We start from the raw sequence: 16865 nt of genomic DNA on the forward strand, positions 1-16865 counted from the left end.
TATGACTTTTCCATTATAAGTTAATATTTTGTACCATTTTAGTACAAATTTCAAAAATATATTAATATATAGCATAGTATTTGTAATAATTAAATCTATGTGCCGTGTTTCAGATTTCTATTCCTACCGGTTCCATTATACTACAGTATTTAGTACTAATTCCAAAAAGTTATGCTTAGAGTAAGCTACATGCAAAATTACAGATTTCTATTTCTACCAGTTACATTGTATTTACATATTTAGTACTTTTTATCGCAACTTTAGTGCTAAATTCAAAAAAAAAAAAAATGGCATAGTATTCTATTTGTAATAGTTAAAGCTATATGTGAAATTTCAGAACTTTTTAATATATTCTAGTACTAATTTAAAAAAAAAATATGTTTGCCCATCATTCTACTTGTAATAGCTTAAGTTACATACCAAATTTCAGATATCTATCCCTACCTGTTTCATCGTAGTATAATATTTAGTACTAATTTGCAAAATTTGTTCACACATTCTGATTTGTTTATAAATGACAAAGCTGCATACCAAATTTTAGAGTTGTAGTTCCAACCGTTCTGGCGTAATACAGTTTTTAGTACTATTTAGTACCATATTTGTTCTAATTTCCAAAAAATATTTTTTGTACATCATTTTATTTTTAATGACTTAAGCTAAATACCAAATTTCAGACATCTATCTCTACATTTTCCATCGTAGTATAATATTTAGTACATTTTAGTACCTTTAGTACTAATTTCCATAACATGTTCACAAATTCTGATTTGCTAATCACTGACAAAGCTGCATACGAAATTTCAGAGTTCTACTTCCAACCGTTCCGGAGTAATACAGTTTTAGTACTTTTTAGTACCTTTTAGTACTAATGTCCACATATATGAAAATATACTTCCAGAAAATTGGAAAGATTACACATTCTGGAGGTATGTTTTTACCCCATTTCTTTATGAATGAGAGAGACAATTTAAAATTTATTTTTTATTATTAAAAATGCCTTTTATTTATTTTATTTTTAAAAAATCCTTCAGTGCATAAATTTATCCATTGCGGTATTAAAGAACATAAAGATCGGTGTAGTATGCAGAATAGGAAGGACAAGTGAGAATGATAGATGGTAGAGGCAGTGACTTAGAAGTGACTATGAAAAATTGTACACTATATAAAGTATCACATACAAAAGACAAGATAGATAAATGAGAAATTATAAAGATATGGTAGAATTGTGGTGTTGATGAAATGGAAATAAGGAAGAAATTATTTTATGAGTTGTGTTTTAAGGATTTACAAAATGATATCCTTTCGTTGTGATGACCTCATTTGAGAGAGTTTATGTTTTTCATTTAACCAAATTATCATTTGCAGATTCCATATTATTTTGGGATTTTAGCTAGTTTTTTTTACGGGGAATAAATTTACAAAGTTCCGGGAGCAGGTTGCAAGTTAGCCTGGACAACAGATTGAGCATGACCGGGCAAGGGAGCAACATGTACAGCACCACGAGTCTTGGAAACTGAGACGGCACCGGGAGCAGCTACAGCAACAACAGCTGGAACATGAACTGGGCTAGTAACAACTTGAACTGGACCAGGTCCAACTACAAGGGGACCGGGATGACCGACAACAACGGCACCTGGTACTGGACCACCCACAACGACGGGTCCCCAAGGATATACTGAGGCGTTAGCACCCATAGCCAAAGCAAGGACGGCAGCAACAATGGAGAACTGTAACGATAAGGGAGAACATTAATTAGATATATTAAGCATAATATAAGAACCCAAGAGGAATTCAATGCATCTGAACCCATTAATTCTATAAAAAATTCTTATAATGTTTTACATCAGAGTTACCCTGACAGTCTGTCAGTATATGTATACATACAGTTCCCAAATAGATGGAAGCAATGATGTAAGACGTTTATGTGAAGATCCTAGGAAGCATGAAAGACGTAAAGATATAAATTCTCCGTTGGTCTTTAAGAACATTGGTACTCTTTGGTGAATTCCTGATCACAGCGATATTATGCGAAAGGAAATAACTGATGGACAAAGTCGATATTAAAACTTGAGTCTGTCAAAGCACTCCTAAGCTATGAAGTAATAAGATCAGCTGCGAGAAGACTGTACTAGGCGGTATCAGACCTCAAAATAGAACTCATTCACTAATTAATATTGTGGAAAGAAGGATATACAGCACGATATAGGTACCGTAACAGGTAACTGGTAGGTCTTATTTCCAAAGGGGTGTAAAAATATGCCTAAAAACATAGCCTGGCTAAGCTTTTACACAAAATATCACAAGGAATTGTTCTAGAAACTTTAGTGTACAGCTTTATGTGGGGCAGTCTCTTTATGAAATTGCGAGTTTCATCAATAGCAGAACGCGAAGTTGATTGCCTGCAGTATATTATTACATCGTCATTAATGAATGAAATATTAACTATCTATGTTGGAATTCAAACAGACTTTTGGAAAACCGTAGGCTCTGTTATTATCCTCCATCATTGTGATCGTATTCGTATTATTTTTATAGCCTTGATTGTATTTAAACATGATTGTAATCCGAACAATATTTAATTCGATTTTCGATTCACATCTCTTTTTTTAATTCCTTAGAAATGTCCAAACAAAATCCATTAAGGACATAATTTTCTTAAATGTCAGTCTTTGGAACAATTTTTATCATATTTTCACTGCTATAATATTTATAATATTTGGTATGCACTTTACTATCCGCTTACACCATCTCACCTTCATTTTGAATAGTTTGTTATTTGTTTCGTATGTTTTAACACGTTTAACGTTAGAATGACTTCTACTGATATCTCTCAGATTGTAACAACCTTTTATAGTTCAAAGAAAAGATTAATTTTCCCTACTGTTACATGAGTCTAATTTTTTCTTCTTTGTCTTTATATCTCCATCTCTTTTTATTTCTTGACTACCTGACACTGACATTAAAATCTATATATGTCTGTATAGTTGTGGTACATGTAATATTGTCTGCAATATATCAATTTACGTCCACTAATAATTTTTATAGAAATCTATATTAGAATTAAATTCTTCCACCTGGGAGAATACTTGTCCACCTTAACCACATCTTAAACGATGCCAACGCTAGAGCAGGCGCTAATGAGAGCCGTGTATATTACAACAGACGTCAGGTGTGTGTGATATAATAATAATTATAATACAGTGGAACACTTATTTTTATGTCGCCATGATTAAAACTAGGATCGCAATACAAGCGACATATTAAGATAAAATCAAACTGGCGTGTGACGATTTATGACACTGTAAGGTTTGGGGTATATACGAGAGGTGTTTTTAATTATGGTTATAGTTTTGATTTATAGTTTTTGCATTGTTCTACTGTATCGAACCATTTTATCCATTGTATTTCTTTATATGTCATAAATAATCTAAGAAAAACTGAAAGAAATGCACACGGAAACATCGTTCGACAAGAATATAAGACAAAAAACAAAACAACCACTGTTGTTACCAAGACAATTCAATTGACAAGTTTTACATCAACCCTTGGTCTACGATAAAACATTTAATGGGCAGAGTTCCATTAAGCAAATCCCACGGCAAGACAACAAAAATAACCGCAATGTGTCGGCCTTTCACGGCAACTTCACCAATAACTCTTTTGCAATAACAAGATTTCTTACTTGACAAAAAGTAGTTTTTGTTTTTTTTTTATTATTAAATAGGTCTATTAATAAATGCTTCTGGCTACATATTAAATGTTTTTTAATAGTCATTTAAAATTTCATCAGAAATTATTGTCATCTGGTGCAAAGTCAATTAATTATCAATGGCTGTTTCTGTGAAAATTTACATATTTGTTGCCAATAAGAATAATTAATGTCATTATTGACAGCTTTAGTAGAAATATTTTGAAAAATTGTAGCCAAGGGAAATGAAATACATAATGCTTAATTACTTAATTAAAAGCGCATAGGCTGTTTTGTGTTATACTTATTATGAAATGTGAATTATGATTTATGTCTTGTATTCATTTTCCTCAAATCTTAAATATTTACAGGATACTATATCTATACTTGAAAATATTTCAATTAGACTTGGCTTGAAATTATTGTCAATATCGATGTACATTTTGATATAGCCAATATAAATTTTTTTAATAAATAAAATAAAGCATTGTCTCCCAGGATTCGAACCCAATAAAAACATTGTATTAAGGGGACCCCCCCATTCTCGGCGTCAAATTTTTTTTGATTTAATTCGAATCTACATTAACTCAAGAATGTCCCTACAAAATTTCAAGTGAAAATCTCAAGAACTCTTGAAGGTATAGCCGATTTATTGTGTCAGCATCAAATGACGGCTAAAGGGCTTCTCAAACTTTAAACGCGTTTTTCTCTTTTGCGAATGGCGGGCACTATAACTCAAAATATAATAACCCAATCGATTCGATTTAACTTGGTTTTTGGTCAAAAATCGGCGATTTTCCAAAAATATTTTTTCAAAGGTCCACCATTTTGTTAATTTTAGAGCGAAGTCGATAATCCTAGTTCATGCGAGAGCCAGACATGTACTCTTTCTAACACCGTTGGAATTTTCGGATTCCGATGTTCCAGTGAGGAGTTATCATGCCCGCCATCAAAAATAAGGGCTTTTCTTTAATTACAAAAAACAACAACAAAACAATAACAAAAAATTTTTGTAAATTATTTTTCTTCTATTTTAAATCTTCAAATATATATGTGCAAAGTTACAAACCTTAACAAGCATTGGTATTGATTTACCAGTCCATTGAAAATCATGAAAAATTAAAATCGAGAATGGGTGGGGTTCCCTTAATGGAAAACATGAATCTATAAAATATACAAAATCTCTATTGTAACTTCTTCCATATATAGGTTGCTACTAGGATCATTGGTATTGAAAATAAGTGGATATATGTATGTGGATATATATTTATGTGGGCTCATATTTTAGCTAAATTTTCAATAAACTTGGCGTAAATTTAATATTTTTAAATTTAATATGTTTGCTGTACATATCATATGCAACTGAAAGGATTGCAATATCACAAAAATTTATATCTAAAAACAAGTAAAAACTTCGTCAAATAGGCCGAACTTTTTGACTCTCTGACTCATATTAATTTAACATATTTAACATAAATTTGGGTATTTATATCAAATATATGCTTTAGTAAATTGCGTTCAGAAAACGAATTCTAAACTACAGGCACTCATTTTGGAAAATCTGTTTAGAACTTTGAACATACTGAGGAAGACGATGTAGGCTATGTAGAAACATAGACATTTATTGAAAATCGTTAATTAGAAAGATGTTATCGCACCAAGGTACGGCAATGTCAACCACAACCCCTAGCATTACGAAGTGGCATTCCCTCCAGTTGGACATTACAATAAGGACCAGCAAATGCCTACACTCAAAGAACATCCGATATTTAATTTTTATTAGAATGAATTTCCACCCAGTTCGGTTGAAAACCGTGCCCAAACTACCAATATTATGGGGTTACGGTTATATGCTGGCTACTCCAAGACTTATTCAATGTTATTATTTTTGGAAGGTAGTTTTTTACCCAATATAAACTCAAGATTTATGAAATTACAGCCAGTTTGTTAGAACACTACACTACAATATTTTTAATTCTCTATTTTGGGTACTACTGTAATTTGATGTTTGGGTGGGTGTGGGAGGTTTCAGCTTTTCATTATCAATAAACAGAAATTACTTCAATATGACATTGTTTACAAAATCATTGGATACAAAATATTATAGTACGTTTACAGTTAACCGGGTTTCGGTAACCCAGTGGGTTTCAATTGTCAATTCCTTTGCATTAGGTTGGGGAAAAAGAAATCCATTCTTATTATTATTATTATTTTAAATGGCCGATTTTTAGCTCCTGGACGATGTTACGACTGTTAACATGTCGGTCAACTTCGATAATTTTTCCGTTTTTATCGACATTTTTGACGACCGGCCTACCTGTGCGAGGTGCATCTTTAACATCAAAAATTCCTGAACGAAACCAAAATTGCATATAATTGGCTGTTACAGTTTCGGAACCATAATTGGATTGTATTTTCGTCTTTGTCAAAGAAAAACTGAAAAAATGTACCGAATATTCTCTTTGGGTTTGAGAAATTTTGACTATTTCAATGGTACTAAAACTACATTTTTTCTGCTATTCTAAACGCTCTAGAGACTAACGTTGTTAGTCAAACATCAAATATGGATCCGGCCAACTAATTAGAATAGCTGTTGTGTTTATAATTAGCCAATATTTAGCGTGATAAATTAACCAATTAACCATATTAACCGAAGCATTGACTCGGGATATATATCAGCAGAAAGTTAGAGTTCAGTGGTAGTCAGTGCTAGATTTAGTGCTTTTCAATATAGCTCTTTCGATTTCGAAACTACCTGTTTCAAACTACCCTGTAGTTCGAGTAACTGGTTATGAACTAGTTATTTTACTAATTACCTGCAACTACCACTAGTTACCACATCATGCCATAGACTGGTGAATTTAACATGGGTATGCCATTGGGGAAGTCAATTGTCCCCTGCCTGCGTTACCAGTATACAGTCATTACGGTAGTACAAAATGGCAGTACATTTACCTAGTTACGTATATATAACAAAGTAGATTGTATAACAGTTTGGAATATTTCAAATATTTTATAAAATAATTCTGTATACGTATCATTATTTATTGATATTTATTATAATATAGTATTGTATACAATTATACGGTTTGATCCATTTGTAAATCCCTAATTCGCGTCTCTTTTGTCTTATGTCGCAAATCTTTATCCCAGGTGATATAGAAGTCTCGGAAGAGAATATTGAGATTTAAAATTAACAAAAGTTAGAAGATTTATATATGATCATCGAAAACTCACCTTTAGAAAATCGGCAGAATATCTCTTGAGCAGTTATTGATGTGTTTCGGACATCTAGGAACGATACATCTTCCTGTATCGTTACTAAATATCAACAGAACACATGTAAAATTTAATTTGAAGGAACCGCTTCTAACCCTTTGTGTGTTCTCTCAATCTGAAAGGGCGAAATCATTAGAAAACCTGGAATGAAGCCCGTAGAAAAATTACTTCTGTCTGTGTTGTGTTACAAAGTCAAAATTTACCTCAAATTTATATGTAATTCGTTTGAATATAGAAATTCAGGTTCCACATCACATGGTATGATACATTCCACATAGTATATCACGAATATTTTTTGCGGAAAACAAACTTCTATCAGAATTTTTCTTTTAGAAATCCGACAATTACAAAAAGTTTTAACAAAATGACAAAATAATTGTTCTGTTTTGTTTTGTCTATGAAAATGTATATATAAACCAGTGAGCGGAGCAGTATAGTCGGACGGGGACGACCATACGATACCCTACACAACTTCCATGAAAATCTAACTTTCTGTGGTTCTATATTCTGAGATTCGGCAATATTTCGCGATATTTCTGGCTAGTGGTCAGAAAATGTTACTAATAATCAGTACAGCCCCCCTACATACTTGTCCAGATTCCCTTCACCATGGGTTGTGTTGTGATGTTCGGCTTTCGACTCGAAAAGTACAAATAATTAAGTTTTCGGTCCACTTCATCCGAAAAATTATTATCTAATCATCACCTAACATTTTAGGCGTTGTCCTTGACCATAACTGGAACCTCATGGAACATTTCAAAGCGATCCCCGCTATATTTCCGCCCTCCAGTGTGGTAATAGGTTATTAAATAATATCTGAATACGTAAGCACCTGTAAATATTTAAGTGTAACTCCCACATCCGAGTACCTACGACAATACAATTGGTATCAATTAAAAGATCAACCACTCCTCTTGGATATACTATCAACTTCTCGGGTCTACGTCCTTCAGTGGTAAATATATACGCTATAGAATACAAATGTTGTCATTTTTCACACAAAAGTTAGGGTCCATTTGACCCGCTAAATATTGACCGATCTTTATCAAAAAAAAGGTATTCTCTGGCCCGGTCCGCTTCTCCATGCAAAAATTCGCGGGGTTTGGGCCATAATTGCGGCCTCTGGAGCGAGCAGAAAAACCGACAAAAATAAAGTTTTTGGTCCATTTCATCCCCTAAATATTAACCGATCTAACAATAGGGGTCTTCATTGGCCAGAACCCAGCCTACATGCAAAATTTCGTGAAGATTGGTCCATAACTGTGGCCTGTATCGTGTTTACAAATTATAATGGACAGACGGACGGACGGACACACATGTCTAGATCGACTCATCTAGTCATATATACTTAAAGGTGGGTCTAGGACCAATATTTCGCGGCGTTACAAACTCTTGGGGCTGCACAAAGCTATAATAAACTGACAACGTAGTTGTGTAGTTGTGTACCCTTTGCATTACCAGTAACTACTGAATTGGAATGATATACTTAGGTAACTTTTTCAATCGACAAATAAATCCAACAATCTTCTTTATGTTCCATTTTTGGATATAAAGTAACTAGATCTCTATGTAACTAGATAATAGAAGATAATTGATATTTTTTGAACAACTGGGTATGAGTTTGATTTTCCAATGTCAGTATATCTGTAAACAAAAAACCAGCAAGGAAAGTAGTAAAGTCGGACGGGGCCGACTATATGATACCCTTCACCACTTTGAGTATATTCAATAGATAAATCCTAACAGATGTCGCGTTTTTGAAGGACCATTAATATGAAAATGGATTCATAAACATTTCATTCTGCAAACTATACTTCTTGTTCTTCTTCTTCATATAATGGGACACAATTATGTAAATCAATTTAAAGCAAATACGGATTGGTATTTATATTTATCCGATTGGATAAATATGAGTACACCATTTACTAAAAATCGGACGAAAATATATATGAGAGCTATATCTAAATATGGACCGATTTTCATGAAACTCAACACACAACATTTTAGACCTTATTCAGTACGCTGTGCCAAATTTCGTGCAAATCGAAAGATATATAGGGACATTGGTACACCATTTACATTAAATCGGACGAAAACATATAACTAAATCTGGACCGATTTTCAGGAAACTTGACACACATCATTCTAGACCTAATAAAGTACGCTATTCTAAATTTCGTGCAAATCGAAAGATATATAGGGGCATTGCTACACCATTTACATTAAATTAGACGAAAGCATATACAGGAGCAATATCTAAATATGGACCGATTTTCGGGGAACTTGGCACACATTATTCTAGACCTAATTCAGTACGCTATTCTAAATTTCGTGCAAATCGATAGATATATAGGGGCATTGGTACATGGGAGCTATATCTAAATCTGAACCGATTTTTCCCAATTTCAATAGGGTTCATACATGGGGGAAATGAGTGATCTATGCCAAATTTCATCCAATTCGAATCATAAATGCGACCTGTACTTTTTTGTACCCTGCACCCATGGCATAATTATGTCATGCCCTGCACTATGTTTAGTTATTAAATTTTTCTCAAAAAATTGTCTGGTACTTCAAATGGTTACTATAGCATCGCCTGCTATGTTTTTTTTTTTTTTTTTTTTTTTTGAAAGCCAAATTAAGAGGTTTTTTATATGGGAGCGATGTAAAATCATTAACCTAAATCGGAAAATTTCAGGAAAGGATTTTCTTATTCACCGGAATGCCAAATTTAAGTAATGGATCTCGTCACACTTTTTAATGTTAAAATAGGATGGAACCTTTATATGAGAGATATGCCCAAACGTAGACCTATGTAGAAAATTGTCCGCATAAATATATCCTACCCTGCAAGAACCCCGAGAATGTCTCTAAAACTTTGGCAAATTTGGGGGGTTTTGGAGAATGACATATCCAAAATCCGATATCAATACGTTTTAATGGGACATTTTGTCACACCCATAAAAACTTTCAAATTATAGTCAATTTGATGTAAAAACGTGCCCGACATTGCCAAAATTCCGTTCTTTAGGGCCTACCCCTAAAAGTATACCCATATTAATAATTTTTGGTAGGGAAATTTTTGCCTAATGAGATTCAAAAACATAAAATTACAGCCAATTCTACTATTATCACTTTTATTTGGCACTTTTAATTTTTAGCACTTTTTTAAACAAATCTAGAATTTTTTATCAACAAAGTTTTGGCAACTCTGGTGGTAGTTCTGTAGTGTACCATATAGTGTACCATTACTACTGATTTAGGATGTTACGTTCATTATATTATTTACAATATATTCAAATTCGCAATCAAAAGTTTATCAATTCAATTACAAGCTCACAGAAAAATATTGCAAACACAAGCTTGCTTCGTCACAAACTTCAATTATAATTAATTTTTTATTACAAAATTGTCATCATATCCATACGAATATTTTCTAACAATTTTCAATCATTTACATATTTATTATATTGAAGACAATAAATCAATGAAACCACCAAAATAATAGCTAATCCAACCAACGCAAACCTATAAAAATATGGCGCGTCTAGTTTTCTCAGAGAAGAGTCCCAGTGTGAATGTATCCAAACGCTATCGAGTGAGTCTGAAAATAAAAACAATGGAAGCATTGTTCATCCCTTTTATGTGACTTTCAGGTGCGAAAAAGTAAAGGTTGGCGTAATGTCAGCCTGCTGTTAGAACCACCTTCACGTAAATGGGAAGATCCTGATGTTTTGGTTGCGTGAGTAATTTGAATTGTTTTCCATTTTATTTATGTCATCAATATTTTATCAAAGTGTTTTTTGCATTTTTCTATTGCCGCTAATAGCATCATTAGGAATACATTATCTCTTTTATTACAAAAAGATATACAATAGATAGAAATTGAAAAAGTTAGTGTGTTGTAATTTATGTGTCGCGCGGAATTTGTATTTATATTAAAAGTGACTTTGTCTACTATTTCTGAATGGGTATTTGTAACAATAACACATTTTTCAACTTCGAAATCTTGAACCAATAAAAGAAAGCCCCTAACTGGGGTTTTATTTATTAGTTAAGGTTTTTGTTTATAAAATAAAAAAAACACAACATCATACTCATAATGGCACATCTGCCAAAAACATACATTTTGGAAGTTTTTTTTCATGATTTTTCCCACTGGATTTGAACTTGCTATTAATTCGACCAACAAACTATGCCAGGAAGATAGGCAAAGGAAAAACAAACAACTCTTTTTAAAACTCCCTTTGGTTTTGGTGCCTTTTTCACAATTCTTACAAAGAACATACCAATTGTAGGTTTATAGAAAAAGGTATGTAATAGTATGGTACCATTATCTATGAACATTCAACTGGTTTATTTTGAAGACTGACTTTGTGAGTCTTTAAACGAACCCAACGGGGTTTAAAGAAGAGTTGTTTTTTCTTTGGCTATCTTCCTGCCATATTTTTTTGTGATTGTATTTCAAATACATACTTTTCAACATTTCTGTTTCTCTGTCTTTAAACTGTGAGCTTCATTCTGACATGTTTAGATTTTAGTTTTTTTTTTTTTTTTTTGTTAAATGTCACATTTTCTGACCGAATTGACTGTATTTCAGTTCTAAGTGGATAGGGCGCATTCTTACAAACAATTGTCGCATAGGTCCATTCCTTGACCTTTTAGCAAATTGTGGTAAATTGTATTGTCTTTTGTATGTAAGCAGGTCAAGTTCGAATGTGGACTATTTCGGTCCAAGTATGGACCCCATATGAGAATTTAAGTATACCGTTACTTAAATTCTCACCAGAATTTGGTCTAATTTGTATACCCTTCATCACACTGTAGTAAAGGATACTATGTATTTGTGCATATGATTGTGACATGCACAAATCCATAGTATGCACTATAGAACAAAAGACCACTTTTCTCTGAAAAATTCATAGCGGCAACAAAATAATAGTATTCGTAATGAAATTTGGCCCAACTGATTTTTTTGTTACTAGAATGGTTATTGTTGAATTTGGAAGAAATCTGTGTAGATTTGGATATAGCTCACATATATAGTTTCATCCGATTTCAGGTTTAGGATGCACCAAAACCGTAATATACAACGGATTGCGATGAAATTTGGTTTGTACGATTTTTTTGAGTCTGCAAATAAGTGTGTAGAATTTTGTTCAAAGCGGTTCAGATTTAGATATAGCTCTCATATATATGCTCTATCCGATTTCATGTCTAAGTAACTCCAAACCCAGTAGTTCGAGTAACTGGTTATGAACTGGTTATTTTGTATTTGTATATTGACTAGATGTATAACAGTTTGGAAAATTACAATTTATTCTGTACAAAAATAGTTGTTGCTAGCAGGCCCGGCAAAAGTTGTCTTGCCTAGCAATATTGTTGATTTATAATTCCCGGAATTTTAGATTTGTTTTTAAACCCTCCACCATTAGGTAATATTTTTTTCTATTTTTGCATTCTAAAGTTTCTGTTGATATAAATTTATTAATATTCAAATTCGTGGAAAAAAAATATTTTAAATAAATTTATATGCGCATATAAGTTTGACTTTCGGATTTAATTACATTTTCCCAATATATTTATAAGACTTCCTCATAACGGTAGCCCAATATTAAGTTAGCTTTTTAAGGGTAGCCCCCATAAAACGGTATTTTGTAATATGAGGAACTTTGACGATTTTTTAAACAGAATTGGTAGTAATTTTATATTTTCGATTGTCATTGAGCAGAAAATTTCCGTACCAAAAAAAATATTCCTTCAACAGAATTGCTTCTAATTTAATATAAGGGATAATTACTGAGCAGAAAATATCTCTAATTAAAACTATCAATATGTGCCCATGTGTCCGGGTCTCCAACTAATAACGTCATCCCTTAATATTCGGTATTTGGCTTAATTTTATATTTTGGATATATATTTTATATATTTTCAACCTAATCCTACAGCTGATTAGGTTGTTTGATTGTTTTATTTGGTAGCATAAATTCTACTAAAAGTTATCAATATTGGTCCACCTTTGTAGGGTAGCCCCTATATAACGGTACATACAATATTCGGTATTCAAGTTTCCGGGCAAAACCCATAAAATGGTTACTAAAGTGGTGTCAAATCTTTGTATTAGCTGTAATATGTCATTCCGGTATATTGGGGGGTAAGAAAAAAATCTCTATTTAGGTCCAAGTATTTTAAAGGCCGAATTTTCTCAAAGAGTTGGCTATAATTAGGCATACCGGATTCCAGTGAATAAATAACATCACCTTAACGTTTAAAAAAACGCCATAAATATTTATCGTTCAATTTTTCGGTATGTTTAAGTTCTTACCCCCATTTTTACAATTTGCAATTTTATAGTTACATGTTCAACCTGAATAGAGAACATCATGAGACACTTTGTTCTAATAAATGTTTTCGATGGATATTTTGGTATAACCTTCACATAAGGTATTTTGCTTAGATACAATTTTTTTATGTCGGATATATGTGAGGTATTCTTTTTATAAGTTCAAAGATATTGACAAATGATTAGGCATATAACCATCATAATATGGTACAACTTGATTTGGAACTTTAAGGAACAACATGTTCCTATGGAACTATTATTATTATTATTTTCAAGGAAATTTCCTGAATGGACACGAACTCCATTCAGAATGTCTTCTGATTTTCCATCCTAGGATTTGGCCAACATTTACGTGCATTCTATAGAAAACGTGTACATACAATTTTCGCGTGTAAATTCAATGATACACTTTTAAATTTTTTAGGTATTCTCAGAAAAAATAGTTTCAATACAATGTCAATCCAATTGAAAAAAATAATAATAAAATATTTGGAAAATTTTTCAATAATTGACAAATGTAGACTTAAAGGAATGATACGCGGCCAATTTTTGCCCAAAATGTCTCAAATTACCACCTATGACGTGGTGCAACCAAATAGCTCGATAATAAATTTGTGGAAATGCAAATATGCTTCATAAAATTTTTTGCAAATTTTTCGCGATTTTCAAATTAAATGAACCATTTTAAACCTTCCCTGAAGCTTCACGAACATTTCAAGACTAAGATAAGAAAAATCCGTTCAGCCGTTCTCGAGTTTTAGCGAGACTAACGAACAGCAATTTATTTTTATATATATAGATAACAGAGTATTGTATACATTTATATATTGTTTGATCCATCTAAAAGTCCCTAGTTCAGGATTCTTTTGTCGGTCGAGTGCTTTTCAAATATGTCTCCCTGGCTAAATAGATTTATCTGAAACAGACGATTTAGAAACAGTTGAAGTTAGAAGTCCTACATAAAGCTTTTTTGTTATAGAAAACTTACCTATAGAAAATCGGCAGTATACCCCTTGAGCATTTAGTGATGCGCTGAGGAACTCTATGGAGTGACACCTCTTCCTGTATCGCTATTAAATGTTCGCAGAAGGCATTTGAAGAACCTGTCAATCTCTGGGGGCTTCTGAAATCTAGAAATGAAGCGTGTAGAATGATTACATTGGTCTATTTTGTTTTGCAAAAAAACTTACCACCAATTTATTATCTGTATTTTATTTGAATATTGAAATTATATTTTTGCGGAAACACATTTCTATTCGATTTTTGTTTTTAAAATTCCGAAAATTTCTAAAAAGTCTAAACAAAATGACAAAACAATTGTTCTGTTTTCTTTGTATTCATACACGATTCATTACCAGTAACTACTGAATTGGAATGATATACCTAGACAACTTTTTCAATCGACAAATAAATCCAACAGTCAATTTTGTGTCCTTTTTTGGGGTATAAAGTAACTAGTTATATAACTATACATCAGCAGACAATTGATATTTTTTGAACAACTGGGAATTTATAGGCTAGAAAGAACTCAGAAAAATGTTGTTCAGATCGGGTCAGATTTAGATATAACATTCACTTTGATATTCTTTGAATAACGTGTGAAAATGTTGTAGAGTGAAAACATTTAAACAGAATTAAAACTAAATTCGATATTTTGATTTATCATTATATGGCAAATACAACGGTACCCTCAATTATAGGTATTTTGAAATTGTGGTGACATTTGCTATGAAATGTGGGAAAATTCAGTTCTTCTGGTTCCCCCTGGATTATGAAATATGGTTGAATAACGTGGTCGGCAAAGGTTCACATTTTTTACTTAAAAAAAGTTTTTATTGTTCGAAGTTTGAGATATTGTTCATTCCGTCATCTCAATGGGTAGATAAACTATAAAATTGTTTTAGTACGTGTCAAAGTAATAACTTTACCCTTATTAAATACCCGATTTGGGTATTTTGCAAAATTTGACTGCAAATTTCTTCGAATATGGAGTAGTATTATTAATGATCATGTTCCATATTTCTTTGCTACATTTTAAATGGCAAACAAACCGCATATTAAATTCAATTAATTTAAATAATAAACAACAATGTCTAAACCTAGGAATATGGGTAGGCTGCAGCTGTGGAAGGTGTTTGCTATTATATATGTACATGTGGGCAATATGCTAATTTCTCTTTTTTAAACCATACGACTCTCTATGCATGTTATACATACATTTATTATAAAATTTATAATTATTTGCTTTCCACTTCTGTGAAACGGTAAACATATATTAAGAATTACAATATCAATTGAAGTTCATTTAAATATGTTTGCCAATGCCGAATTTGTCGTTTTTGTTCCTTAAGCAATCTGTTCTTGTCGGCAATTAGTATTGCAGACACACCCTTTTTCATTTTTTTTGTGTCCAGCCAACAATAGCACCCAACCGACAGAACTAACCAGCCAATGGCCACAATCTGCAATTGCTTTAAGATAAAGAAAATCAAATTGCAATTATAAATCAAATAGTATTATGTTTGTTGCTGTTATTGTTGTGTACGCCATCAGCAACAACTTTTTAAATTTAATTTTCTAACAGTAAGTAATATTTATTGTTAGTTTTTATTTTTTGCTAACAACATTCTATAATAAATTATAGCCAACAATTAATTGATGCAAATTTGATAATAAATTGCATCAGTTTAAATTGTGTTTTCGTTATTTTCCCAGTAGCTGAAAATAAATGTTTGTGTTGTAAATCACTTTTTAATAATAATAATAATACTACGTAAATATAATCCACTGCACTTCCTCCAATATTTTTAGATTGTCCCCTTATCTTTAAGGCTAATGAGAAAATATGGGCCTTAGTTGTCTGAGGCAATACTAGTCAAATTTTTTATTTTTATACCCTCCACCATAGTATGGATGGTATATTCATTTTGTTTTTCCTTTTGTGACACATCGAAATAATCATTTTGGACTATATAAAGTTTATATATTCTTCATCGGCGTCAAATTCTATGACAATCTAGACATGACCATCTGTGGTAATCTTGCTATCTTCTGAAGGAAATGAGATGGGGTGCTGAAATTTTGCATAGGGTTGTCTTCTGTCCGCCGGCAGATCAAGTTTGAAGACATAGGCATAGCTGCCATATAAGGGTACCCTCAAATTGTCGGTATTTTGGGGCTCTTGAACGAGTTTTTCAACCGAATTCGAAATTTGGTACATGGGATATTATTGGGTACCAATATCTCCACTAAATATTTATAAATATAGATCCACTTTTTCTGGTAGCCCCATATAACGGTACCCTCTAATTTTCAGTATTTTGGGAGTTTTGATCTATTTTTTTACCGAATTGGCTGCAATTTAATACTTTGAGTTCTTTATAGGTACCAAATCTCTCCACAACAAATTATAAATATAGATCCATTTTTCGGATAGCTCCCATATAGGGGTACCCCCTATTTTCGGTATTTTGGGGTTCTTGAGCGCGTTTTCCAAACGATTTCACTGCAATTTGGTATTTTGTAGTCGTATATGGTAACAAATCTCTCTACCAA

At 32.3% G+C, this 16865-nt stretch overlaps 2 protein-coding genes across 2 annotated transcripts in view; one reads left to right on the plus strand and one right to left on the minus strand.

Annotated features, from left to right (window-relative positions):
• Nucleotides 1-1407: 1407 nt before the first annotated feature.
• LOC133335691 (adult cuticle protein 1-like) lies at nt 1408-2759 on the minus strand. Its single transcript, XM_061543993.1, has 2 exons — nt 2754-2759; nt 1408-1727 (listed from the first exon to the last, which is right to left on the minus strand). The coding sequence occupies exons 1-2, from the start codon at nt 2757-2759 to the stop codon at nt 1416-1418; spliced, it is 318 nt and encodes a 105-aa protein (XP_061399977.1). The 3' UTR covers nt 1408-1415.
• Nucleotides 2760-10505: 7746 nt separating this feature from the next.
• The window catches only part of LOC133335692 (trichohyalin-like), a gene marked incomplete at its 3' end in the record, with an annotated part of 76316 nt that continues 69956 nt past the window's right edge, over nt 10506-16865 (plus strand). Inside the window, exons 1-2 of the mRNA XM_061543994.1 lie at nt 10506-10565; nt 10624-10709. Coding sequence (XP_061399978.1) covers nt 10506-10565; nt 10624-10709 — 146 coding nt within the window. The remainder of the gene's footprint in view (nt 10566-10623; nt 10710-16865) is intronic.

This window comes from Musca vetustissima, unplaced genomic scaffold (assembly GCF_032173495.1).
Source record: "Musca vetustissima isolate MV318-11 ecotype Yass unplaced genomic scaffold, APGP_CSIRO_Mvet_v1 utg22557, whole genome shotgun sequence".
In the NCBI taxonomy this organism is placed as follows: Eukaryota; Metazoa; Arthropoda; class Insecta; order Diptera; family Muscidae; genus Musca; species Musca vetustissima.